Genomic DNA, 25279 nt, shown 5'->3' with positions numbered 1-25279 from the left:
ACCATTGTATCAGCCAGATCATCATAGGTGCCCAATGGGTACTCATGGGAAAACACTGTTTTACCTGCTTTACATATCAACAGGTGGACTATGGCACAGAGAGGTCAAGCAGCTTGTTCAAAGGCACACAACTAGTAAATGGTAGAGATAGAATTTGAAGCTGACTCTGGATTTGTAATCTTTTTCTTTTTAGATAGGGTTTCCCTGTAGCTAGCTGGACTGGAACTCACTATGTAGATCATGCTAGCCTCAATCTCACAGAGATCCTCCTGCCTCTGCCTCCCGAATGCTGGGATTGAAAGTGTGTGCCACCACACTGGGCTGGGTTTGCAATCTTGCTAAATACTTGAAAAATGTTAGTAGTAGTGATAATAATTACAATATTTTGTTCCCTTTTCACCTCTTTAGAGCCTGCCTGAGTCTCTGGAACTTAGCTCCCCTCAGTCCCCTGAGGTGGACTGGGGGCGACTCCCAGGAAGTGACAGAGCCCTCACCAGCCCTAGCTCAGGTGAGCACCCCAGTGGGGTGGGCCTCCGTGTTTCAACCCTTACTAAGTCCCCTTCTGTCCCTCAAGGTCTTGAGTCTCCAAGGGTCTCCAGGGCATCCAGTCCCGAGGGTCGCCGCCCCCCATCCCCAAAGCTGGGAACCAAGGTAGGCCTTCTCTTTGATGCCTTAGGGCTCTCAGAACTATTTGTTCTGACCATTGCTGACCTTTAAGGATTCTAAAGATTTTAAAAAATATTTTAATATTCTTATTTTATGTGTAGGAGGTATTGCCTACATATATGTGAGTGCACTGGTGTCGCGCATGCCCTCAGAGATCAGAAGAAGGCATGGGATCTCCTGGAACTGGAGTTATGGATGGTTGTTAGCTGCCATGTGGGTGCTGGGAATCGAACCCGGGTCCTCTGCAAGAGCAGTCAGTGCTCTTAACTCCTGAGCCCTCTCTCCAGTCCCCAGATTTATTTATTTTTTATGTGTATGAGTGTTTTGCCTATATGAATGTGCAGTGCCCACACCAGCAGAGAGTGTTGGATCCTCTGGAACTGGAGTTACAGATGGTTGTTAGCTGCCATGTGGGTGCTGGGAACCCAACCTGGGTCCTCTGGAAGAGCAGAAAGTGTTCTTAACCACTGAGCCATCTCTCTAGACCCAAGAAGCCAATTCTGAAACCACAATGAAAGCAGACAGGATTTTTATGCCAACTTCCTCCAGCTGAGTGGTTTGGGTTAGTTACTAAACCTCTCTGAGTCTTCATGTTTTTCACCTTTGTAATGGGGCTGAGTGGCTTGTCTACAACACATAAGGTTTAAAGCAAAATACATGGTTGGTGATATGGCTCAGCAGTAGAGCCCCTGCCTAGAATCCCCCCGTGAAGGACTGGGGTGTGTATCAGGGTAGTACCCCTGCCTAGACTCCCCCAGTGAGGGGCTGGAATGTGGCTCAGTGGTAGAGCCCCTGCCTAGACTCCTCAGTGCTAGAGCCCCTGCCTAGAATCCCCCAATGAGGGGCTGGGGTGTGTATCAGGGTAGAGCCCCTGCCTAGTAGAATCCCCCAGTGAGGGGCTGGGGTGTGGCTCAGTGGTAGAGCCCCTTCCTAGACTCCCCCAGTGAGGGGCTGGGGTGTGGCTCAGTGGTAGAGCCCCTGCTTGGCATGTGGAAGTCCCTGGGTACTTCTTCCTCCAAAAAGGAGCTAGTGTTTTGCACTTAGTGTCGTTACTGGAGAAGCTGATGGTCTAAGTGCTTCCTGTCACTTGAGTCAGGGCAGGTGATGGAGTGAGGCCAGAGAGGTGCATGGTGTGTGGTCCCTTGGAGTCCAGGATCCAGGAGGGACTGCAGCAAGTCCAGGTTTTCAAGGTTCCTCCTGAGGAACTGTGATGAATGTTCTGGAAAGTGCCAGGCTGTTGGTAGGAAATTTCTGGAACATAAAGAGGAAATCCAAGGTTGGAGTCTTGGTGTCCCTCTCTTCCCCAGGCCCCCGTGGCTCGGCCCCGCATGAGTGCCCAGGAGCAGCTTGAGCGCATGCGCAGGAACCAGGCGTGTGGGCTCCCCCTCCCTCGTCCTGCCTCCCCCAGGCTCCTGACCCTGGGGAGGGCAATGTCCCCAGCCGGACGCCAGCCTGATACAGAGCAAAGGGTGAGAAGAGTGGGGGCCTGCGGAGGGTAGAGGGTCTTCTACCAGCTTGAGTCTGTTTTTGTTGAGACTGTCTCTGTATGCCAGGCTAGCCTTGAACTAGCTGCATAGCCAAGGCTGGTCCTCCTCCATCTGCCTCCCTAGTGCTGGGGTGACAGACTTGTGATATACTTATCACACAAGTGTGATAAGACACACTTGGCTTATGCTTTGCTGGGGATGAAACCCAGGGCTTCGTGCATGTAGATGGGCACTCTGCCCACTATGCCACATCTGTAGCTCCCTGGCTTCGTAGAATGAGAATACTTCCCATTCCTTGTCTGACTTGGTCATCCTGACTTGTATTTTCCACAGCTTCCCGGTGTCCTGGGGCTGGGTTGACAGAGCAGGACAGAGAGTGTGTGAGAGACTTCCTGGGGGAGGACACCACACATACACACACACACGTACTCACGTGACACACACTCACATGACACACATCCCACATGTGCACACACATACAACTCACACAATACACACACCAACTCATACATACACACATCCGTTCCACACAAATACATACACACATACAAACATCAAACACATATTACACATATGTACTCATACTACATACACACCCATCACAGACACACTACACATATATACACACACCCCATCACACACATATGCACCACTCACACATCCATCACACATCCACTATACATATACACATGCATGTACATACACACACCACACATCAAATGCATATCACACACATCACACACATACACTACACATGTGCCTCCATCATGCACAGAAACATATACCACACATACCACACACATGCCCATCACATGCACACATACACCACACACACATCCATCACACACTAACATCACACGCTCATACATACACACATGTATGTATATATACACCACACACACATCAAACATATATCACACACATACGCTACACACATGCCCCATCACGCACATAAACATACACCATACACACACCCATCACACAGACACAGACACACACCCATCACACACATACACACTCATCACATACACACATACACCACACACATCCATCATGCACATCACATACACTCATCACATATACATATACATACACACATGCACCCATCTCACACACACACGCATAATTCACACCACACCCATCAGACACACATCTATCACACACACATCACACAACCACATACTTACACCCTACCTACCACACACACATACCACACAGACCCATCACACAAACACCATACACAATTACATACACATATCACATACACGTAGTCACCCTACACCCATCACACACATACACACACTATAGACACCCATCACATACATACCTGCCCATCACACATACACACATCCATCCATCACACACACGTCTGCTCACCCAGAAAGGGAGCCCATGACAGACCAATGTAACGATTGCACCAAGGTCCACCTTGGAGAAGCAGTGAGTCAGTCTTTCTGGGGTTACTAACCGCAGTGTGGGTCAAGGGGTCATGGGAGCAGGGACGACCCTGAAGCAGCTGTAGGCATGGTGGGTGACACAAAGCCTGAGTCCCTGGACTTCCAGGTAGCTCCCTGGCAGGAAAAACCTGTCAGCTGCTCTTACATTCTCTCCTCACTGTCTCCCTCTGAGCCCTCTAGGGGTGATGTGGATGGCAATCTAAAGCCACGTGTGGCTGTGACAGTCACGTGTTTTCAGGAGCTTCACTGGTGTTATGAGTCTCTGGAATGCGCCATCATTCACAAATGAAGTTTCTTTCCACAGCAGCAGTGATCTCTGGGCAGTTTGACAGGCAAATCACATTCATGTAATAAAACAGTTGAAGTCGTTTCCCTGATGGGCCTGTGACCTCCCCAGTCACGGGCTTTTGCTTCTGGCTTACGGTACCAGATGTTAACTCCCTCCTGTGGATCGGGCCTTAAATCCAATTGGAAAGCTGTTGATTGAACCGAGGTAATCATGCCACTATTGCACAAGCAGGCACACTCTACTTGGCATTCTGGTACTGTAGTGTGCAGCATCCATAACTGAACAGGAGTATTGGTAACAGTTCCCCCCAGCAGCCCACATAGCACCTCAGACACCACGAAAGCCAGCCAGTAAGGAGAGCATGTCTAGCCCAGTCCCAGTCCGATTTCTCCACATCCTGCAACCAAAGCATGCCGTGTCTTCAGCTACAGGGTCTTTCCATTTAGCTCTGGCATGCAACCAACAGCAGTAACAGCTTTATGATTTGTATGATGGGGAGGGGGCCTCCAGGGCTTCTCTGGTCCACACTCACAAGGGGGAAGCCCACCCTTGGCATTCTTATTTAACAACCTGTAGCCTTTGGGAGTGTTTTTTCTACCTGTGCAAGTCACCTCCTGAACTTCAACTGTTCTTTTAAAAAAATTTTAAATTTTTTATTTATTTTCATTTTATATGTATTGCCTGCATATAGGTAAATGCACCCATGTTGTGCAATGCCCACGGAGGACAGAAGAGGCTGTCAGATCCCCTGGGACTGGAGTTACGGACAGTTGTTAGCTGCCATGTGGGTGCTGGGATTCGAACCCGGGATTTCTGCAAGAACAACCAGTGTTCTTAACCACTGAGCCATCTCTCCAGCCCTCTTTAAAATTTTTTTATCTTATTATTGTTATTATTATTATTATTATTTGATCTTTTTCAGACAGGGTCTCCCTGTTGGCCCTGGCTGGCCTGAACTCACTATGGAGACCTGACTGGCCTTGATTTCACAGAGATCCCCTACCTCTGTCTCCCGAGTGCTGAGATTAAAGGTGTAAACCACCATGCCCGGCTTTATTATTTTAAAAAATATTATTTTTATTTTATGTGTATGAGTGTATTGCTTGCATGTGTGTAAGTGCAGCTTGTGTCATGCAATGCCTGCAGAGGTCAGAAGAAGGCATTGGATTCCCCTGGAACTGGAGTTATGGACCATTGTTAGCCACCAAGTGGGTGTTGGGAATTGAACCTGGGTCCTCTGCAAGAGCAGCCAGTGCTCTTAACCACTAAGCCATTTTTCCAGTCCCATATTTTTATTTTATAATGTATGTTTTACCTGCATGTATGTAAGTACACCTGTGTCATGCAATGTCCATGGAGACCAGAAGAGGGCATCAGATCCCCTGAAACTGGAGTTAAGGATGGTTGTTAGCTGCCATGTGGGTGCTGGGAACTGAATCACAGCCAGGGCTCTTAACCTCTGAGCCATCCCTTTTATCATTTTGTTTGTTTGTTTGTTTGTTTGAGAATTTGCTATGCAGGCCAGGCTGGCCTTCATCTCACAGAGATCTGCCTCTACCTCCAAGTGCTGGGATTAAAGGCGTGCACTGCCATATCTGGCTTTTTAACTAATTTAATAATGTATTTTTCAGTTCAGTTAATCCAGCCCCAGTAGGATGGTACAGTGGGTGGACGTACCGTTGTCCCTGGTTGCCTTCAGCTCAGGTCTGCATAGTCTTTGTGGTATGTCCCTGTCACTCAATTCTTCATGGACATCCATGCATAGTGCTTAATTGGGTGAGACACTTGATGGTGCCTTGGCCTGTTGTTTGCATGGAAATGCCTGTCCACACAGATGAAGGCACACTTGCGTCTCTCACTGACAGGCAGGCCTGATATAGTCTATTTGTCAGTTGACTTATGGACATGTCCCGTCCACCTCTGGGTAATGGACACACAGCTGTCCTAAGAGCATCATAGCCTGCTTGAAGGCCTCTTGAGCCTTCCATCCCAATCCCATATGGCCACCCTGTTTATCCGGTTATCCAGAGGATGGGCACTTGGGCAAGGTGGGGTATGAAAAGCTGCTGGTGTCCCAGAACCCCAGGAAGACCAGCAGCTCTCTTCCATTTGCAGGCACGGGCTGTCATAGAACTTTCTCAACAGCTGTCAGGTACCATATGCGCCTTACCAGACCATAATGCTCCCAGGAATTTGACAGCTGTGCCTGGCCCTTGTACCTTGTGGAGTGATCTCTCCCCTTCCTTTGGGTGCACCCAGATCTCCCTTCCTCTGGGGGTGCACTGAGAAGTCAGCAGTATGCTCTCTTCCCTTTGGGTTTCTGCGAGAAACACTTTAACCAAAAGCAACTTGGGAGAGCTTACAGATCACAGTCCATCATCAAGGGAAGTCAGGCGGGAACTTGAAGGGGGAAGGCTGCTTGCTGGCTCCCCCCACAGCCTCATGACCATGCACGCCTAGCACCCCAGTGATGGGGAGCACACAGGCAGACCCCTAGAAGCTCACAGGCCAATGAAAGACCCTGTCTCAAAGAAAAAGTGGGAGATGCAAGTGGAGGGGACCCCCCCAAAGGTTGTCCTCTGACATCCATACCCATGTGCGAGAGAGAGAGAGAGAGAGAGAGAGAGAGAGAGAGAGAGAGAGAGAATATCCCCCTGAGGAGTCTTAGGCCAGTTCTCAAAACAGAGGAAAAGTCTGCAAATTGAGAGTCATGACACAGACTCTGTTCCAGAGAGAGCGTCAGGGGGTCCTGGGTCTGATTCAGGTTGTGGGATCAGTTCTAAAGGCACAAGCCTGGGTTCTAACACTGATCTGTGGATTAATTAATTGATCCATTGATCATTGTCCAATCACATCTCCATAGCACCACAAGCTGGGGAGATAAACACACAGACCTTTGGGAAGGAACATTTAGAGCCATACCAGAGCAACCTTTATAGGGAAGACCCTACTGTACACCTACAATTAGACCCATTTTAGGGGCCCCTCACTGTTACCCTAAAAATAAGAAGTGAGGGCTGGTGGTGGTGCATGCCTGTCACCCCAGTATTCAGGAGGTGGAGGCAGGAGACTCAGGAGTCCAAGGCCAACCTGGGATACAGAAGAATTTGTCTTAAAAAAGGTGGTGGGGGCAGGAGTGCTGAGGAGATGGATTCAGATTTGTGACCTGCCTTCGGATCTCCAGAACCCACATATAAGGCCTGGGGTGGTGGTACATGTCTATCCTACCAGTGATGGAAACAGGATGGGACACAGACAGGCAGGTCCATGTAAGCTCTGGCCTGACCAAGTAGCCAAGGTTCCAGGCCAATGAGAAATTCTGTCTCAAAGGAAAAGTGAGATTCCAGAGGACAGATACCCCAGATTGTCCTGACCTCCGTACCCATGTGAGCTGCTGTGTGGGGGGAGAATGTCAGGAATTTTCCTGCTTTTCTTTCCATCCCTTTCTCTCCCCTCCCTTACCCTCTCCTCCCCTCTCTGTTCCTTTCATGATTTTTTTCCTCTTAGAAACTATCTCTTTCTGCTCTGGGGTGGTGGTGCACACCTTTAATCCCAGCACTCAGGAGGCAGAGGCAGGCAGATCTCTGTGAGTTCAAGGCCAGCCTGGTCTACATAGTGAGTTCCAGGCCAGTTGGGGATACAGGGAGACCTTGTCTCAAAAAGACCAAAAAAGAAAGAGTCTCTTTCCATACCACTCAGGAGGCTGGCCTTGAACTTGGGACCATCCCCCAAGGCAGGAACTCTAACCACTTAATTCCTTTCCAGCCTGTTGTAGGAGCTGCAAAATGGCTCCGGAGCTCTGGGTCCTGGAGTAGGTACGGATCTGAGGCGGGTGGGGAGGGAGATCTGGGGTGGGAGGCAGTGGTGCTGTGTGTGTAGTCTGTGGTGCACTGAACTACAAGTCCCCAAGCTGCAGAGGCCTTGGTGGGGCTTCTGCTGTGGAGCCAGGATGCCCCTCCTGCCCCATCAAGAACCGCAGTTCCCTCAACTCCCCCAGCCTGTATCAAACCCTAGCCATCCATCCAACAATTGGGTAATGATGACTAGACTACAGACCCACAGTGCACTGGGCCTGCACCTAAAGTGAGAACTACAACTCCTAAGAGGACATGGAGGGCTGGACACCATGTTCTATTTTCTCTAGTCCCAGGCATGCCACACCTTACCTGCCAACATCCGAAGGCCACCGGGAGCGGGTCCTCAGCCTCTCCCAAGCTCTAGCCACTGAGGCTTCACAATGGCACAGGCTGATGACAGGTGAGAGGCCCAGACTCTGAGGGAGGATGGCTGGGGAGGACTCCTGGGTCTAAGGGAGAAGCCTGGAGCCTGGACTCCTATCTATGAGGAAGGAGGGCTGGAGTATGGATCCCTGAGTCTGAGGGAGGAGGCTGGGGTCTGGATTCCTGGGTCTGAGGGAAGAGGCTGGGGAAGACTCTTGTTGAGGAAGGAGGGCTGGGGAGAACTCCTGGTCTGAGGGAGGAGGCTGGGGAAGACTCCTAATCTGAGGGAGGTGGCTGGAAGTGTGGAGTACAGATCTGTTTACTGTTCTCATTCTCCATTTAGGCTCTCCAGGGGGAAATTCAAACTCGCGGGGAGACTGTCTCTCTCCAGGGCCGCAGCCTCTCACCGAACTGCCCCACGTCTCCTTGTCCCCAGCTTCTCACAAGGCTAACTGTGCCACTATGGGATTCTCACGCCAGGGCAGTGGGCGGAGCCGAGGTCCCGCCCCTTGGGAGTCCACCTGGGACCCCGGGAACGCCCCTCCCGCACTGACCCAGGGTGAGGGGGCGTGGCCTCTGAGAGTCACTCTGCTGCAGTCCAGCTTCTGACCGGCCAATCGCAGCGTGGGGGCGTGGCCTGGAGGTACCACCCTGCGCTGTGGGGCCATTCAGGACGACAGGGGGCGTGGTTTGGTCCCAGGGTTACTGTGGTCAAAGATTGATTACCCCTACACTGTTCAAACTTGGATTAAAACTTTGAACCATTAGTCAATAAATAGCTTTATTCTCTGTTTGTGGTTGTGACACTGGGCTCTGATGGGTAGGAGGCAGGGGCCTTAGACTCAGGTCTGAGGAAGTGGGGAGCCAGGTCTTAAAATAGAGTCTGAGGGAGGAGGCTGAGGCCAGGACTCCTGGGTCGGAGGGAGGAGGGAGAGGGCTTGGATGTCTGGGTCTGAGGGAGGAGGCTGGGGAGGACCCTGGATCTGAGGGAGGAGGGTGAGGGCCTAGTCCCCTGGGTCTGAGGGAGGAGGCTGGGGAGGACCCCTGGTCTGAAGGAGGAAGGTGGGGTCTGGACCCCTGAGTCTCAAGGGTAGGACCTGTCTCATGACAAGTAGGATGATTTAGGTCTGATTCCCTGGGTCTGAGGGAGGATACCTGGGGCCTGGTTTTCTAGGTCAGAGGGAGGAGGCAGTGCTGGTCTTCCAGGTCTGAGGGAGGAGAGGTGTGTCTCCGTGCTCCCAGGTGTGTAGCTTTCCTGGGAACACCCCAGGGCTGGCCTTCCAGGATCCAGCCTGTATATCTGTATATCTGGTTCCGTCCCCTTGCTTCTCTGGACTTTGGAGGTGGAAAGAGGCCCCGAGGGTGTGAGAGAGAGGCAGTGGACTTGGAATGGCTTCAGGAACTCGATGTGCCGGAAAGGTGGTGGTGGTGACCGGGGGCGGTCGAGGCATTGGTGCTGGGATCGTGAGAGCCTTTGGTGAGTAGGGGGGTCTTCCTGCCCACATTTGGAAGGTAGTACAGAACTCATGGGGCATGTGGAGGCTCATGCAGAGTGGAGCACAAGGCTCCAATCTTGTTCTTGCAATAGTCAATTTGGACTGTGCGGAGCAATGGCTCCGGGCCTTCGCTGCAAGGAGGGGCATACAAACTGCTAGTCACCCTGCGGGGTCTGTCACTCTAGCTGAAAACAGTTGCTTTGGGTAATGCATTTCTTGTAGATTTGGGATTTATTCTAGAACCCAAGATGAGGGCTCAGCAGCCCCTGGATAAGATTTTGCCCCTTCTGAGAGGACAGGTCATGAGACAGGTCACAGGAGCAGCCCCTGAGCTGCACCGCTCCAGGTGACCACAAGAGGGCAGCACAGGCCGTGACCTGAATCTGTGTGGGTTTGGTAACTTTTTCTTTCTGTTGTCAGTGGACAGTGGGGCCCAAGTGGTTTTCTGTGACAAGGATGGTGAGTTTGTCCATCAGTCCTCAACCTCGTCCTTCCTCTCCCTAGCCGGTTTGTTCTCCCTCAACCCTGTCCTTTCCTCTGCAACCTCCGTCCCTCAGACCCAGGGATCCAGACCCTTGTCCTCTTCTCTCAGACCCTGGTGTCTGAGCCCAGAGCCTCCTCCCTCAGACCCTGCTCCCCTCAGATCCAGAGTCTTTCTCCTACAGAGGCGGGAGGCCGAGCTCTGGAGCAGGAACTTTCTGGCACTGCCTTCATTGCCTGTGACATGACTCAGGAAGGAGACTTGCAGGTGAGTCTTTTCTGTTCTGTCCCTATACCCCATCTCTAATGACTACCAACTCTCTCTAGCTACCCGACTCCACCTCAGTTGTCAACTCTGTGTACACAGGTCCCCCTGCTTCTCTCTCGCCCTCTTCTAGCTCTTACAACACCTGTCAGATCTTTAGGAATGGGAACTTCAAACCTTTGTTTCCTTCCACAGCAGTTTCTAACTTTCCTGTTCTCAGTATCTGTCATCTGCCCCCAGGTCTATCTCCCAGTCTGGATCTGTCTGTCTCTGTGTGTATCAATCTCTCTCTCTCTCTCTCTCTCTCTCTCTCTCTCTCTTTCTCTGTTTTTCTCTCTGTCTGGGTTTCTGCCTTTGTATCTTTCTCTTTGGGTCTCTGACCCTTCCTCTGTCGTCCTCCACCCATCTCTATCTCAATCCCCCCTCTCTCTGAGTCTCTGTCCCCCTCTCTCTGGGTCTCTATTCCTCTCTTGCTGGATCTCTGTCTCTGTCTCTCTCTGGGTCTCTGCCTCTGTCTCTGTATCTCCCCCTCTCTCTGGGCTCTCTGGGTCTCTGCCTCTGTCCCCCTCTTTCAGGGTCTCTGCCTCTGTCCTCTCTCTCTCTCTTAACTTGCTCTTTCTCCATCTTGTTTCTCTACCACTGCGATTTTCTAGAATGGTCACTGTGTTGTGAAGTCCAGCTCTTGGCTTTCTATCTCTCCCTTCTGCCTAGGCCTACTCTGTGATTCTGGGTCCCTTCCTCACCTGAGCCTACTCTTCCTTTCTGCCTCATGACTTTTCCAGGCTTATCACCTGCTGTTTCCTCTGTCCTCAGACGCTGATTTCTGAGACCCTCTCCCGATTTGGTCGCCTGGATTGTGTAGTGAACAATGCTGGCTACCGTAAGTTGTGAGGCCCCAGGGCCAATGTCCCTTGATGTCTACCCACGTCCTACTTCCTCCATTCCTTCTTCTTAAATATTTTTTAAAATGTGTATGAATGTTTTGCCTGCATGTAAGTGCACCCATGCATGCAGTGCCTGCAGAGACCAGAAGAGGACGTTGGATTCCTCAGAACTTGAGTTATGGACAGTTGTTAGCTGCCATGAGGGTGCTGGGAACTGAACTCGGGTCCTCTGCAAGAACATCCAGTGCTCTTAACTGCTGAGCCATCTCTCCAACCCCACTCCTTCCTTTTTGAGATAGGGTCTCCCTGTAGCCCCAGCTGGTCAGGAACTTGCTACCAGGTTGGCCTTGAACTCACAGAGATCTACCTGCCTCTGCCTCCTGATTGCTCTGCCTGCTGAGTTCCCACCATTCTCTGGTTTTGTTTATTTTTGAGACAGGGTCTCCCTGTAGCCACAGCTGGCCTGGACTCACTATGTATCCAAGGCTGGCCTTGATCTCACAGAGCTCTACGTGCCTCTGCCTCTGCCTCTGCCTCCTTTAATACCAGCACTTAGCAAGCAGAGGTTCAGGGTCATCCAGGGCTACACAGAGAGACCCTATCTCAAAAAAGCAAAAAATTACAGTTGTTTACGTGTGTGTTCACATGGGTAGGTGTCCTAGTTTGTTTCTTCATTGCTGTGACAAAACACTGTGACCACTACCAATTTGGGGAGGAAAGGGTTTATTTATCTTACATCTCCCGGGTCACAGTTCATCAAGCAGCCCAAGGTGGAAACTCAGGGCAGGAACCTGGAGGCAGGAGCTGGAGCACAGGCCATGGAGGAACACTGCTTACTGGCTTACTCGGGCCTGGCCCCCTGCTCAGCCTGCTTTCTTATACAACACAGGCCCACCTGCCTGGGGTGGCACCACCCACAGTGGGCTGGGCCCTCCCACATCACTCAACAATTAGGAAGATGCCCCCACAGACATGGCCACAAGCCAGTCCAATGGAGGCAATTCCCCAGTTGAGGCTCCCTCAACCCAGGTGTGTCAAGTTGACACTAATGCTATCCAGCACAGTAGACACACTCATGTATCACAGTACATGTGTGCAGGTAAGAGGACAACTTCCACCATGTGGGTCCCAGAGCTCAAACTCAGGTCGCCAGACTTCGCTGCATGTGCCTTTACCCCTTGAGCCATCTCAGTGGCCCCACTCCTTCCTCTGAACCTCAAGTTCCCCTCTTCCTCAGAAGCCCTCCTCAGGTCACACCTCTCTCCTTACAGTAGGCTAGACCCCCAGCCTGGCTTTCTGTTTGTCTTTGCTGAGTCCTGCTCTCCCTGTGCGTCTGTTTCCAAACCTCTGGAATAAGAGTCATCACTTTTTCCTTTCAGAGTGTTGTGGTCCCTAAAGGAGGTTAGGCCACCATCCCCCATGTTATTCTCAGAGCCTTGGGTACAGTTCCTGCCTTGCTGAAGGCTAAATGTTCAGGGCTTCCCCAGGAAGATGGCCCCAGGCACACTTTATCAGATTCTAGACTGAGTTTTCATTAGCTCCATTGCTGCCCTACAGGACAGTATGTCAAGGCGGTAAACTGAGGTTCAGAAAGCACACAAGTCTTCCTGAGTCTCCTCCAAAGATGGTGTGCAGAGGAGTGTCTGGGCCAGCTGGGCTTCCATCTCAGCTGCTTTTCCTCTTCAAATTAAGATAAGGATTTGAGGAGCCATAGAAATCCCTTCTTTATCTCTGTCCTTCCCTTAGGCTGATGTTAATTGAACACCTGCCATGCCCCAAATTCTGTTGTGAGGAGTAGTGTCTGAGTTGTGAACCCAGAAGGAAAATTCACATTCCACAGTGAGGAAAATAGATATGAGGCTGGAGGTATGGCTAGTGGTAGAGCATCCAACTAGACTCTCCCAGTGAGGGGTTAGGGTGTGGCTTAGAGGTAAAGCACCTGCCTAGACTACCCTAGTGAGGGGCTGGGGTGTGGCTCAGTGGTAGAGCCCCTGCCTAGAATCCCCCAGTGAGGGGCTGGGGTGTGGCTCCGGGGGAGAGCCCCTGCCTAGACTACCCTAGTGAGGGGCTGGGGTGTGGCTCCGGGGGAGAGCCCCTGCCTAGACTACCCTAGTGAGGGGCTGGGGTGTGGCTCCGGGGGAGAGCCCCTGCCTAGACTACCCTAGTGAGGGGCTGGGGTGTGGCTCCGGGGGAGAGCCCCTGCCTAGACTACCCTAGTGAGGGGCTGGGGTGTGGCTCCGGGGGAGAGCCCCTGCCTAGACTACCCTAGTGAGGGGCTGGGGTGTGGCTCCGGGGGAGAGCCCCTGCCTAGACTACCCTAGTGAGGGGCTGGGGTGTGGCTCCGGGGGAGAGCCCCTGCCTAGACTACCCTAGTGAGGGGCTGGGGTGTGGCTCCGGGGGAGAGCCCCTGCCTAGACTACCCTAGTGAGGGGCTGGGGTGTGGCTCCGGGGGAGAGCCCCTGCCTAGACTACCCTAGTGAGGGGCTGGGGTGTGGCTCCGGGGGAGAGCCCCTGCCTAGACTACCCTAGTGAGGGGCTGGGGTGTGGCTCCGGGGGAGAGCCCCTGCCTAGACTACCCTAGTGAGGGGCTGGGGTGTGGCTCCGGGGGAGAGCCCCTGCCTAGACTACCCTAGTGAGGGGCTGGGGTGTGGCTCCGGGGGAGAGCCCCTGCCTAGACTACCCTAGTGAGGGGCTGGGGTGTGGCTCCGGGGGAGAGCCCCTGCCTAGACTACCCTAGTGAGGGGCTGGGGTGTGGCTCCGGGGGAGAGCCCCTGCCTAGACTACCCTAGTGAGGGGCTGGGGTGTGGCTCCGGGGGAGAGCCCCTGCCTAGACTACCCTAGTGAGGGGCTGGGGTGTGGCTCCGGGGGAGAGCCCCTGCCTAGACTACCCTAGTGAGGGGCTGGGGTGTGGCTCCGGGGGAGAGCCCCTGCCTAGACTACCCTAGTGAGGGGCTGGGGTGTGGCTCCGGGGGAGAGCCCCTGCCTAGACTACCCTAGTGAGGGGCTGGGGTGTGGCTCCGGGGGAGAGCCCCTGCCTAGACTACCCTAGTGAGGGGCTGGGGTGTGGCTCCGGGGGAGAGCCCCTGCCTAGACTACCCTAGTGAGGGGCTGGGGTGTGGCTCCGGGGGAGAGCCCCTGCCTAGACTACCCTAGTGAGGGGCTGGGGTGTGGCTCCGGGGGAGAGCCCCTGCCTAGACTACCCTAGTGAGGGGCTGGGGTGTGGCTCCGGGGGAGAGCCCCTGCCTAGACTACCCTAGTGAGGGGCTGGGGTGTGGCTCCGGGGGAGAGCCCCTGCCTAGACTACCCTAGTGAGGGGCTGGGGTGTGGCTCAGGGGTAGAGCCCCTGCCTAGGATCCCCCAGTGAGGGGCTTGGATGACAGTCCTGAGGCAACATGCCCTGGTTTGCAGAAACTGCATTTGCATTAACTCTATACAGCCTCCTTCCTTTCCTGCACCCCAACACTTCCCTCTTCTCTGACACCTCTACCTTGTGCACCTGCCATCCTGTCCCAGCCTCATCCTCTTCTTTCCCTTAGACCCACCTGCTCAGTGGCCTGAGGAGACATCCATAGAGGGCTTCCGAGAACTGCTAGAAGTGAACCTGTTGGGGATGTACGCCTTGACCAAGGTGAGGCCGACAGGCTAGGACTAGTGTGTGACCTGCATGTCATCACATTTTTTGTATTACTTATCTTCCTGTCCTTTTTCGAGAAGGACTGTGTTCTATATAGAAAACAGGCACCTACTCCCACACATACCAGGGTAGCTACAGCTTCCTCAGGACCTTCCAGGACCTTCCAGGACCTTCTAATCTGGCCTGGAGGTAGAAAGTGATGATGTTAAGAACCCAGGAGGTTAAGCAGGCCATGGTGGGGCCTGACTTTAATCCCAGTACTTAGAAAGCAGAGGCAGGCAGATTTCTGAAAGTTCAAGGCCAGCCTGGTCGACACAGTGAGTTCTAGGCCAGCCAGATGTACACAGTGATACCCTGTCAAAGAAACACAACAAAAACAGAACCCAGAAGGTGGGGCTGCGGATGTAGTTTAGTTGGTACAGTGCTTGCCCACCATGCACATAGCCCTGGGTTCAATTCTCCAGCACCACCTAAATCAGGAGTGAAGGCTCACATCTATGATATCAGCACTTTGGAGCCAGAGGTAGGAGGATCAGAAGTTCAAGGTCATCATTGGCTACATAGTGAGATTCTGTTCTCCAAAACAAACCAGGAAGGAAATGGGTGGAGTATTCAAGGCAGAGAGAGATGGGCCTGTGGAGAGACAGTAAGAGTGTTTGCTCCTAAGCCGAGCATGGTGGCACACGCCTGTAGTCCCAGCACTTGGGAGGCAGAGGCAGGTGGGTCTCTGAGTTCAAGGCCAGCCTGGTCTATATAGTGAGTTCCAGGCCAGCTGGGGCTACAGGGAGACCCTGTTTCAAAAAGACCAAAAAAAAAAAAAAAAAAAAGAGTGCTGCTGGGTGGAGGGAGAGAGGGGAAGGACCCGTTTAGAAAGGGCTTGGGTGGGACCATACCACACTGTCTGAAAGTCATGGTGATCTGGTCTTATCTCAGGAGCTCTCGATGCATTTTACATGTTTGATCTGGTTTTTTGAGATAAGGTGTCCCTGTAGCCTGGTCCCCAGCTGGTCTGGAATTCCCAGAGATCCACCCGTCTCTTTCTCCCTAATGTACTACCACAATTGGTCTCTCTTGATACTATTAACATATCACCTTGGCTCTTGTATAAAGAACAAATCAGGGGCTGGAGAGATAGATCAGTGGTTAAGAGCACTGGCTGCTTTTGCAGAGGACCCAGGTTCAGTTCCCAGCACCTACATGGCAACTAACCACCGTCCATAACTCTAGTTCCAGAATTCTGACACCCTCTTCTGGTTTTTTGCTTTTGTGATAGGGTCTCTCTGTAGCCACGGCTGGCCTGGAACTCACTATGTAGATCAGGCTGGCCTCAATCTCACAAAGATTTGCCTGTCTCTGCCTCCCTAGTGCTGGGATTAAAGACGTGCACCATCATGCCCTGCTCCGACACCCTCTTCTGACCTCCACGGGCATCACACAACAGGGGTGTACTTACACACATATAGTCATACACATAAAATAAAAATATAAACAAATTTAAAAAGGAATTAAAAAAAGAATAAATCAGATTGTAAAGTATGCAGGAAGAGGAGGGACCAGTTTAGAAGACAGTTGTACTTGTCCAAGTGAGCGGTGGTGACCTTCAAGGCCTCACATGACTGGGCTGCTCTTGTTTGACCTCACCTTCCTGGCATTGACCTCATCACCCGCCTCAGTTCTACCTCAGGGCCTTGGCACGCATGCTATTGTTCCCTCTGCCTGGCGTGGTCTTCAGGACATTTCTTCAGCCCATACCAATCCCCTGTCTTTGTTCCATACCTCCTGGAACCTTGTTTAGAATTGTACCACTCGCCCCCTGCTCATCTTCCTGCTCTGTTCTCTTCCTATCCCTAACCACATTCTAGAATGTTCCATATCACTGGTTAGCCTGCAGCGGCTGCCTCTCCTCAGAAGTCAGCCACACAGAAATCTCCCTTGATCTTGTTTCTATCAGCAGTAGGGAGCCACGGAAACTATCTGAGCAAGGAAGGATGATGAACCTAGGAATACTATTACAGACCACTCTGGCTGTGTCCGAGCACATAGTAGGTGCTCAGAAAAGGATGCGGAGGGAATGAAGGACAGAGAGAGGAGAGTCAGGTTCTCCTCAGCAGGAGGAACTGAAGCCTGTGCCGTGAACCCAAGAGGGGGACAGGTTTTGGAGAGACCAAGGCCTGGGCAAGGTGGCGCACACCTTTAATCCCAGCACTGGGGAGGCAGAGGCAGGTGGATCTCTGTGAGTTCAAGGCCAGCTGGGGCTACAGGGAGACCCCTGTCTCAAAAAGACAAAAAAATTAGGGGCTCTTGAGATGGCTCTTGAGTGGTTGCAGTACTGGCTGCTCTTTCAGAGGACCAGGGTTCAATTCCCAGCACCCACGGGCAGTTAATAACCATCCATACCACCAGTTCTAGCAGATTCAACGCCCTCTCCTGGCCTCTGTGGGCACTGCACAACATGGGTGCACTTACATACATGCATGCAATACGCTCATACACATAAAATAAAAATAATAGCCGGGCGTGGTGGCGCACGGTGTGATTTAGTAAACATTAATAGGTGTACCCTATGCAAAGCAATGCTCTTGAGGGTCCCTAAATGCCTTCTTTGGGTCAGAGTCTTGCCTAGACTGGCTTCAACTTTGGAATTCTCCTCTCTGGGTCACATAAGTGTGTGTGTGTGGAGGGAAAAGAAAACCAAAGATTCTTTTAATTAAAAAATTGAAAATTGCTGGGTGTGGTGGCACACGCCTGCAGTCCCAGCACTTGGGAGGCAGAGGCAGGTGGATCGCTGTGCGTTCAAGGCCAGCCTGGTCTAGTGAGTTCCAGGACAGCTGGGGCTGCAGGGAGACCCTGTCTCAAAAAGACCAAATACCTAATAATAATAATAATAATAATAATAATAATAATAATAGAGAAATGTGGAGAAGTGATCAAGGAAGACACCCGACATAGACCTTAAGCCTCCACATGCATGTGCTCACCCATGCACATGCACAGAAATGTGTTCTTCACCTTACACAAACATTTAGGGGACCCCAGTTCCAACCAGTAAGACAGAGAGCCTCCAGGTGGAGGAAGGTGAGTGTAAAAGCCAGCACCTCACCAACTCCCTGAAGCCATATGGGAGGGACACCAGCCAGGGGCTGTGTGGGCAGCCAGGAAAGGATCAGAGAGTGTGGGGCAAATTTTATTGAGTCCCAAGCTGTGCATCTGGTGCAGGGAGGAGGGGGGCCATGGGGGTGGTCCTGCCCTCCAGGGCCTGCCAGAGCCTCCCATTCTGAAGGGGGGAGAAAAGAGAAGATGGGTTCACTAAGATTAGGGGTGGGGAAGGCTGCTGGAGGCTCGTTCCAGGGTATAAGGGAGAATGTGGGAGGGGAAGGGTGAGCCTGGCCCAAAGGACTCAAGAGGAGTGGGGCCCCAGGTGGGTAGGGTACCCTTTTACACAGGATGGTCTCACTATTGAGGTGGTTGCACAGGACCTGAGGGCATGTGATGACGCTGGACTGTGCCCAGAAATCCCTCAGTCCTAGGCAAACTAGGAAGGTCCCTGGAAAGGTAGACCATGGATGTAGGACTTCAGGATGGAGCAGTGAAGACAGAAGGGTTAGCAGAAGCAAAGACCATGAGGTTGTGAGGCTGAGGCTGTATTTACAGAGAATTCAGGGAAAAAGGGGGAGAGTGTGTTTGGGGACGGGGGATGGAGGAGGTGGTGGGGCAAATCACAGATGGGGACCATTTAGATTCCTGTTCCAGGAGCCTCCTGGGGGTGCTGGCTTGTGCTCAGTAATGTTTAGTGGCTGGAACAGACTGTGCGTCCTCAGCAACACTGCCCACAGCAAGGCAGAGGAAGGACAGAATTTGAGTTTATCCAAGGTCCTGTGCAGTGAAGGGGTACACACTGGGGGGAGGGTCTAAGGAGCTGCAGGGGAGAAGTTGGTGGGTGCATTGCAGGAGGCTTCCCATGTGGCAGTCTGACCACAGAGAATGCTGTGCAACTCAGACACACCATCTCCGCTCCAGGGAGAAAAGCATTCCCTTCACTTTTGGCCGAATAGACTTCTGAGTACTGCTTGTATTTTCCTGGTTTGGTGAGGGCTGGAGTAGCCTTGAGTAGCATATGAAAACTTAGAGAAAGGAGAGGACAGAGAGAGAGAGAGAGACAGAGAGAGGGAGGGGGGACAGAGAGAGGAGGGGGACAGAGAGACAGACACAGAGAGAGAGGACAGAGACCAGGGAGACAGACAGAGACACAGAGAGGGACAGATCCACAGAGAGAGAGAGAGAGGGACAGAAACCAACAGGGGGAGGGAGACAGACCAAGAGAGAGAGGTGGGACAGAGAATGAGACACAGAGAGATAGAGGCAGAGAGAGAGAGAGAGAGAGAGAGAGAGAGAGAGAGAGAGAGGAGAGACCCGAGGGGGAGGCAGATACCCAGAGAGAGAGGAACAGCGACCTAGAGGTAGAGGGACAGAGAATGAGAGAGAGATATATGAGAGAGAGAGACCCAGAGAACAGGGGATCAGAGACTCAGGGAAAAAGAATGAGAGAGGGAGAGAGAGAAAGAGAGAGAGAGAGAATGAGAGACAGACAGACACCTAGAGTGAGGGACAAAGATACACACATGGAGAGAGACAGAGACCCAGAGAGAATGGAGGACAGAGACAGAGACCCAGAGAAATGTGTGTGAGAAAGACCCAGAAAGAGAGGGGCAGATACCTAGAGAGAGAGAGGAACAGAGACCCAGAGACTCAGAGATAGAGGGACAGAGAATGACAGATAGAGATACTTAGAGAGAATGAGAAAGACAGACACCCAGAAAGAAAGAGAGACAGACAGACATCCAGAGAGCAAGGGGCAGAGACACACAGATGGAGAGAGACAGAGACCGAGAGAGAATGGGGGACAGAGACAAAACTGAGTTTAATCCCCAGAACCCATGTGGTAAAAAGAGAGAACCAACTCCTAAAAGTTGTTCTCTGATGCCATGGCGCATGCACCCACACAGACACATCATGTGTACACACATGCACACACATGATAATAAAATAAAATTTAAAAAGAAAAAGGCTCTGGAGGCAGAGGCAGGCAGATCTCTGAGTTCTAGGCCAGTCTGGTCTACATAGTGAGTTCCAGGCCAGGGGGCTACACCTGTAGAGAGGGGGGGGGCAAGGAGGGGGAGAGGGAGAGGGAGAAGGAGGGAGGGAACAGACAGAGAGAGAGAGAGAGACAGACACACACAGAGAGAGAGAGAGAGAGAGAGAGAGAGGGTTAGAGACAGAGAGAGAGAGTGTGTGTGTGTGTGTGTGTGTGTGTGTGTGTGTGTGTGTGTGTGTGTGAAAGAGAGAGAGAAAGAGAGAGAGAGAGAGAAACAGATAGAGACAGAGAGAGAGAGAGAGAGAAACAGATAGAGACAGAGACAGACTCAAGGAGAGGGACAGAGACCTAACAAAAAAGACAGAAGTCCCTTCCAGAGACACATGGACAAACCACAGGGATTCCAGGTGCTTTCCCCCACACACACACTGAGACCCACTGATACCACACAGGGCACTAGACACTGTTGCGCATCAGGGTGTAGGTGGCCACTCTCCATAGCAAGGGTGTGGATTGTTGACCTGCCTGTCTCTACAGCTCGCCCTCCCCCACCTGCGGAAGAACAGAGGCAACATCATCAACATCTCCAGCCTGGTTGGTGCTATTGGGCAGTCTCGGGCAGTTCCCTACGTGGCCACCAAGGTGGGCCAGACCCTGTCCCTTCGTTACCCTTTCGTGACTCTTTAGGCCTCAGCTTTGAGTTTTCTTTTTTTCTTTTAGACATCTTTTTTTTAAAGTTTATTTATTTATTTTTGGTCTTTTTTGAGACGGAGTTTCCCTGTAGCCCCAGATGACCTGGAACTCACTAGGTAGACTAGGCTGGCCTTGAACTCACAGACCTCCTCCTGCCTCTGCCTCCCAAAGGCAGACTAAAGGCATGTGCTACCACACCCGGCTTTTTAAAAAATATATATTTTATTTATTATTTTTATTTTATGTGTACGCGTGTATTGCCTGCATGTAGGTAAGTGCACTGGTGTCATGTAATGCCCGAGGAGGACAGAAGAGGCTGTGGGATCCCCTGGAACTGGAGTTATGGACAGTTGTTAGCTGCCATGTGGGTGCTGGGATTTGAACCTGGGTCTTCTGCAAGAACAGTAAGTGTTCTTAACTGCTGAGCCATCTCTCCAGCTCCCCCTTTTTTTAAAAAAGAATGTTTATTTGTTCAATTTCGTGCATTTATATAATGTATTTTGATAATAACCATCTTCCCTCCCCCCACTCTCCCACACCCAAGACCCCCCATCCCTATCTTCCTCCCACTTTGTATTTTTTTTTCTTCTCCCTTTTATTTTTGGTAATAACCCACTGATCCAATCAGTATTTTCTGCATGTCCCTGGGTGCAGGCATCTACCAGAGCCTGGGCAACCTACCGGTGGCCACACCCTCGAAGAAAAGTAACCCTTGCCCACCAGCCATCGAATACCAAAAGCTCCTCAGCTAGGAATGGGGACCTAGTGAGCCTCTCTCCTGTCTGCGCTGGGTGTTGACTGGCTTGATCCTGTGCAGGTTACCCCAGCTGTTGGGAGTCTGTGAGTGCGTTGGCCAAGTCCAGCACTTCCCACGCTCCTCCCCAGCCTCCAGCCCTGAACATGTTTTTTCTGCCCCTTCTTCTGTGATGTTCCTGTGCTCTGTGTGTGTGTGTGTGTGTGTGTGTGTGTGTATGTGTGTGTGTGTGCTCTGTGTGTGTGTGTGTCCCATTCAGGGCTAAGCACTCAACAGTCACTTATTCTCGGCATTTTGAACAGTTATCAGTCTCCACATTAACTGCTGCAGGAGAGATGGCTCAACCGTTAAGAGCACTTGCTGCTCTCCCTGTAGCCCCAGCTGGGACTACAAGGTGTGCGCCACCGTGCCCAGCCCTTAAATTTTTTTGTTTTAAAGAAGATTCTCAGCCGGGCGTGGTGGTGCATGCTAGTCCCAGCACTTGGGAGGCAGAGGCAGGCGGATCTCTGTGAGTTCAAGGCCAGCCCGGTCTACATAGTGAGTTCCAGGACAACTAGGGCTACAGGGAGACCCTGTCTCAAAAAAACGAAAAAAAAAAAAAAAAAAAAAGGAAGATTCTCTGACTAAGGTTAAGTACAAATTTATGGTGAACATAAATATTTAGAAAGCAGTTTGATAACATGTCCACTTAGCAAAACAATAGTTGGTTTCCTCCTAGGGCCTATGATCTCCTCAGCCATGGGCTTTTGACCAGGTTTATAGTATGAGGCATGAATTCCTTCACGTGGAGCAGTCCTCAAAGCAGATCAGAGAGAGCCTTTGGCTACCCCCTTAACAGTGCACCAGTGGGCACACCCTGTCTGCCTGTCTGGTAGGTTGATTTTGTAGCACGCACAGTCTAATGCGTAAGTCTATTAATGACTTTTCTCCCCCAGTGACCTGCATATCTCCTTCCGGCACTAGGAAAGCTAGTCAGTGGGAGGGCATTTTCAGGTCAATTGCAGCTTGATATCTCTGTGTCCTGCAATCAACCTGTGTTATGTTTCAGCAATAGGGTCTTATCCTCTTAGTTTTCCTTTTTTATTATTTTGATTAATTTATTGTATGTGTGTGGATTGCATGTCGTGGTACATGTGTGGAGGCCAGAGGACAACTTGTAGGAGTCTATTCTCTCCTTCCACTATGTGGGGCCTAGGGATTGAACTCAGATCATCAGTTTTGGCAGCAAGTGCCTTTACTTGCTGAACGATCTTGCTGATTCTTTCTTGTTTTTTGTTTTGTGTTTATTTTAATATTTTATTATTTTTATTTTATGCTTATGAGTACGTTGCCTGCATGTATGTAAGTGCACCTGTGCTATGCAATGCCTGAGGATGTCAGAAGATCCCCTGGAACTTGAGTTACAGATGGCTGTAAGCCACCATGTGGGTGCTGAGACTCAAACCCAGGTCCTCTGCAAGAGCAGCTAGTGTCTTACCTGCTGAACCATCTCTCCAGCCCTGGTGTTGTTTTTTTTTTTTTTCTTTTGGTCTTTTTGTAACAGGGTCTCCCTGTAGCTCCAGCTAGCCTGGAACTCACTATGTAGACCAGGCTAGCCTTGAACTCAGAGAGATCTGCCTGCCTCTGCTCCCAAGTGTTGGGACTCTTGGCATGTGCCACCACACCCAGCCTGTTTTTTGTTTTTCAGCAGGGTCTTACTCTGTAGCTCAGGCTGTCATAGAACTTGTGGCAATCCTCCTGCCTCAACATCCTGTTGTGGTATGACAAGTGTCAGAGCCCAAGAGTGTCCCACACCACCTCCCTGGTTCAGCCCTGAGTCATAGCACCATATGACAAATTGCTTTGGACAAGTGTTTCCAGAGCCTGCATGGGGGGAAAATCTGTAAGATGATGGAGACATTCTTCAATGATGCTCCAGCTTGCTGCCGGTTGTCCGGAAGGAGAGGACGAGAGGATCCCCATCCTCAGAGACTCCACCTTCTCTGGGCTCTCCCTCTGCAGGGGGCAGTGACAGCTATGACCAAAGCTTTGGCCTTGGACGAGAGCAGATATGGTGTCCGTGTCAACTGGTGAGCTGAGAGGCTAGGGGTGTTGGGAGAGGTGCCAGGATAGACCCCAAGGCACAAGCTTTTCTGATGCCTTCTCTCTCTGCCTAGCATCTCCCCAGGAAACATTTGGACCCCATTGTGGGAAGAGCTGGCGGCCTCAACACCAGATCCCAGAGCAACCATCCTGGAAGGCACCTTAGCCCAGGTAGGAAGGGTCAGGGATAGGAGGAATGGAGGCAATTGAGGGTGTGTGTGAGGGGGGTGTTCATTAGGTCTCTCTCCCTCCCTTCTTCCCTCCCTCCTCATGTAATCCATGGTATCTCTAGACCAGGCTGACTTTCAAGTTAAGGCAAACTCCTACCTAGGCCTCTTGCCCACTGGGATGACAGGTATGAGCCACCATGCCTGGCTGAGTGAGGGAGCTCTTCTTGATCTTTTTTCTCCTTTCTCTCCCCAGCCCTTGGGCCGCATGGGCCAGCCAGCCGAGGTGGGGGCAGCAGCCGTGTTCCTGGCCTCAGATGCCACCTTCTGTACAGGCCTTGAGCTTCTTATGACAGGAGGTGCAGAGCTGGGGTATGGTCGAAAGGCTAGTCCCGGCACTCCTGTGGAAGTCTCCACTCTCCTTCCCTGAATTCCCCAATTTCCACAAAGCTAACCCCCCCCCCCCGGTGGATTCTGGGCAGGGGCTCTACCACTGAGTCATACCCCCAGCTCCTCTCTGGGGAGTCTAAGCAGGTGCTCTACCACTGAGCTACAAGTTGGGCCTCCTCCCTAGGTAGCACTTCCCACTCCCATCTCCAACCCGTACTTTCCACCTCCCTGGTTCAGCCCCAGCCCCCAAGCCTCTCGCTTCACTTCATAATACATCATTCATCCTGAGCCCATAAAAGCAACTTGCACCCAGAAAGGCAACGTCATATTTATTTCCTGTTCTTTATACAAGTCTGTTTACACCAGCGTTGCTTCCCTCCTGCAGCCACGTGTCGTTCTGAACAACTCCCTGGAGACCTTGCAGGGGTTGCCCAAGTTGCTAACTCCGGTCGCCAGGGAGCGCAGTTCCGCTTCACCTAGGCGCTAATTAAAAAAGGCCCGCCGGGGAGAATACATTAAGCGGTAATTGCGAGATAATGTAGAAGGTACACAAAAGTCTACCTTTATTCTGGGTCCTTAGGGGAATGAAGTTGGCGCTCTTTGCCAGCAGAGTAGAGAGGTGTACAGATGCAGCCGGGTGTTGAGCCATGTGGGTCAGAGGGAGGAGGGCTGAGGCTTTGCTGTGTTGCGGGGAGGACACAGGCGCCAGGCTCCACATACCCCCGAGGTGGGGCGCAGGGCGCAGACTTGCAGCCCCAGCCCCCCAGGTGAGGGGGTGGAACTGCAAAGCTGATGTGGATTGGCTAAATCGCGGGTGTGCGGCAATCGCTGATTGGCCGATGCGGGGGCGGTTGCTGCCTGTGGATTCGGCCCCTGAAGCCTGGCGGGGGTGGGGAGGGAGGAGGAGGGGTAGGAGTTGGAGAGAAAGTGGCCTGGTCTTCGGGGGAGGGTTTGTGGTTTGGCTACCGTGGTCTGGAGCAGTCTGAGGGAGGAGGGGACAGTGACTCAGGGTTGGGGTTGGTGAGCACTTGAGAGTGTAGCGTTTGGGAGAATGTGCCCCAGAATTGGGTGGACCCAGGCCTAGGGACTGGGTCTGAGCACAGAGCAGAGGTGTAATTTTGGTAACTGTTCTAGTTTGATTCTCCATTGCTGTGACAAAACACGTTGACCAATACCAACTTGGGGAGGAAAAGGTTTGTCTTACATCTCCTGGGTCACAGTTC

The 25279-nt window shown here is 51.9% G+C and overlaps 2 protein-coding genes and 1 long non-coding RNA gene across 16 annotated transcripts in view; 2 read left to right on the top strand and 1 right to left on the bottom strand.

The window, feature by feature from the left end:
* Plekha4 (pleckstrin homology domain containing A4) overlaps positions 1-8912 on the top strand; it is a 40279-nt gene extending 31367 nt beyond the window's left edge. For 2 of the 10 annotated variants that reach the window (XM_017801106.2, XM_017801105.2), the window contains 6 exons: positions 409-508; positions 575-651; positions 1974-2135; positions 7665-7714; positions 8044-8156; positions 8463-8912. In XM_017801106.2, coding sequence (XP_017656595.1) covers positions 409-508; positions 575-651; positions 1974-2135; positions 7665-7714; positions 8044-8156; positions 8463-8728 — 768 coding nt within the window. In that variant the 3' untranslated portion in view covers positions 8729-8912. Of the gene's footprint in view, positions 1-408; positions 509-574; positions 652-1973; positions 2136-4821; positions 4879-7664; positions 7715-8043; positions 8157-8462 lie in introns of those variants that run through there. The other 8 variants (XM_017801109.2, XM_017801108.2, XM_029569273.1 and 5 more) reach the window with 7 other exon arrangements.
* Positions 8913-9141: 229 nt separating this feature from the next.
* On the top strand, positions 9142-24372 carry Hsd17b14 (hydroxysteroid 17-beta dehydrogenase 14). 5 transcript variants are annotated; one of them, XM_008845005.3, is made up of 10 exons: positions 9144-9361; positions 9463-9596; positions 10036-10074; positions 10281-10363; positions 11174-11240; positions 14781-14872; positions 20508-20612; positions 23419-23486; positions 23574-23670; positions 23923-24372. In XM_008845005.3, the coding sequence occupies exons 2-10, from the start codon at positions 9509-9511 to the stop codon at positions 24094-24096; spliced, it is 813 nt and encodes a 270-aa protein (XP_008843227.1). In that variant the 5' UTR covers positions 9144-9361; positions 9463-9508; the 3' UTR covers positions 24097-24372. The 5 variants fall into 5 exon arrangements, with proteins under 5 accessions (XP_029425142.1, XP_029425143.1, XP_008843227.1 ...); XM_029569280.1 differs by having other exon boundaries at positions 9460-9596; XM_029569279.1 differs by having other exon boundaries at positions 9454-9596.
* LOC115072370 lies at positions 24369-25257 on the bottom strand. The gene is made up of 2 exons (XR_003851416.1): positions 24618-25257; positions 24369-24539 (listed from the first exon to the last, which is right to left on the bottom strand). It is a non-coding gene; the product is annotated as an uncharacterized LOC115072370 (long non-coding RNA).
* Between the last annotated feature and the right edge of the window lie 22 nt (positions 25258-25279).

Source organism: Nannospalax galili, unplaced genomic scaffold (assembly GCF_000622305.1).
Source record: "Nannospalax galili isolate Female #2095 unplaced genomic scaffold, S.galili_v1.0 scaffold960, whole genome shotgun sequence".
NCBI classification, from domain to species: Eukaryota; Metazoa; Chordata; class Mammalia; order Rodentia; family Spalacidae; genus Nannospalax; species Nannospalax galili.
This window is presented reverse-complemented; position numbering and strand designations above follow the sequence as displayed.

Excerpts from the sequence above, each read along its gene's own strand:
- Hsd17b14 (XM_008845005.3), top strand. The coding sequence starts at position 9,509 with ATGGCTTCAGGAACTCGATGTGCCGGAAAGGTGGTGGTGGTGACCGGG. Across the intron at positions 9,597-10,035 it reads TGGGATCGTGAGAGCCTTTG|TGGACAGTGGGGCCCAAGTG; the intron begins GTGAGTAGGGGG and ends TTCTGTTGTCAG. Across the intron at positions 10,075-10,280 it reads GGTTTTCTGTGACAAGGATG|AGGCGGGAGGCCGAGCTCTG; the intron begins GTGAGTTTGTCC and ends TTTCTCCTACAG.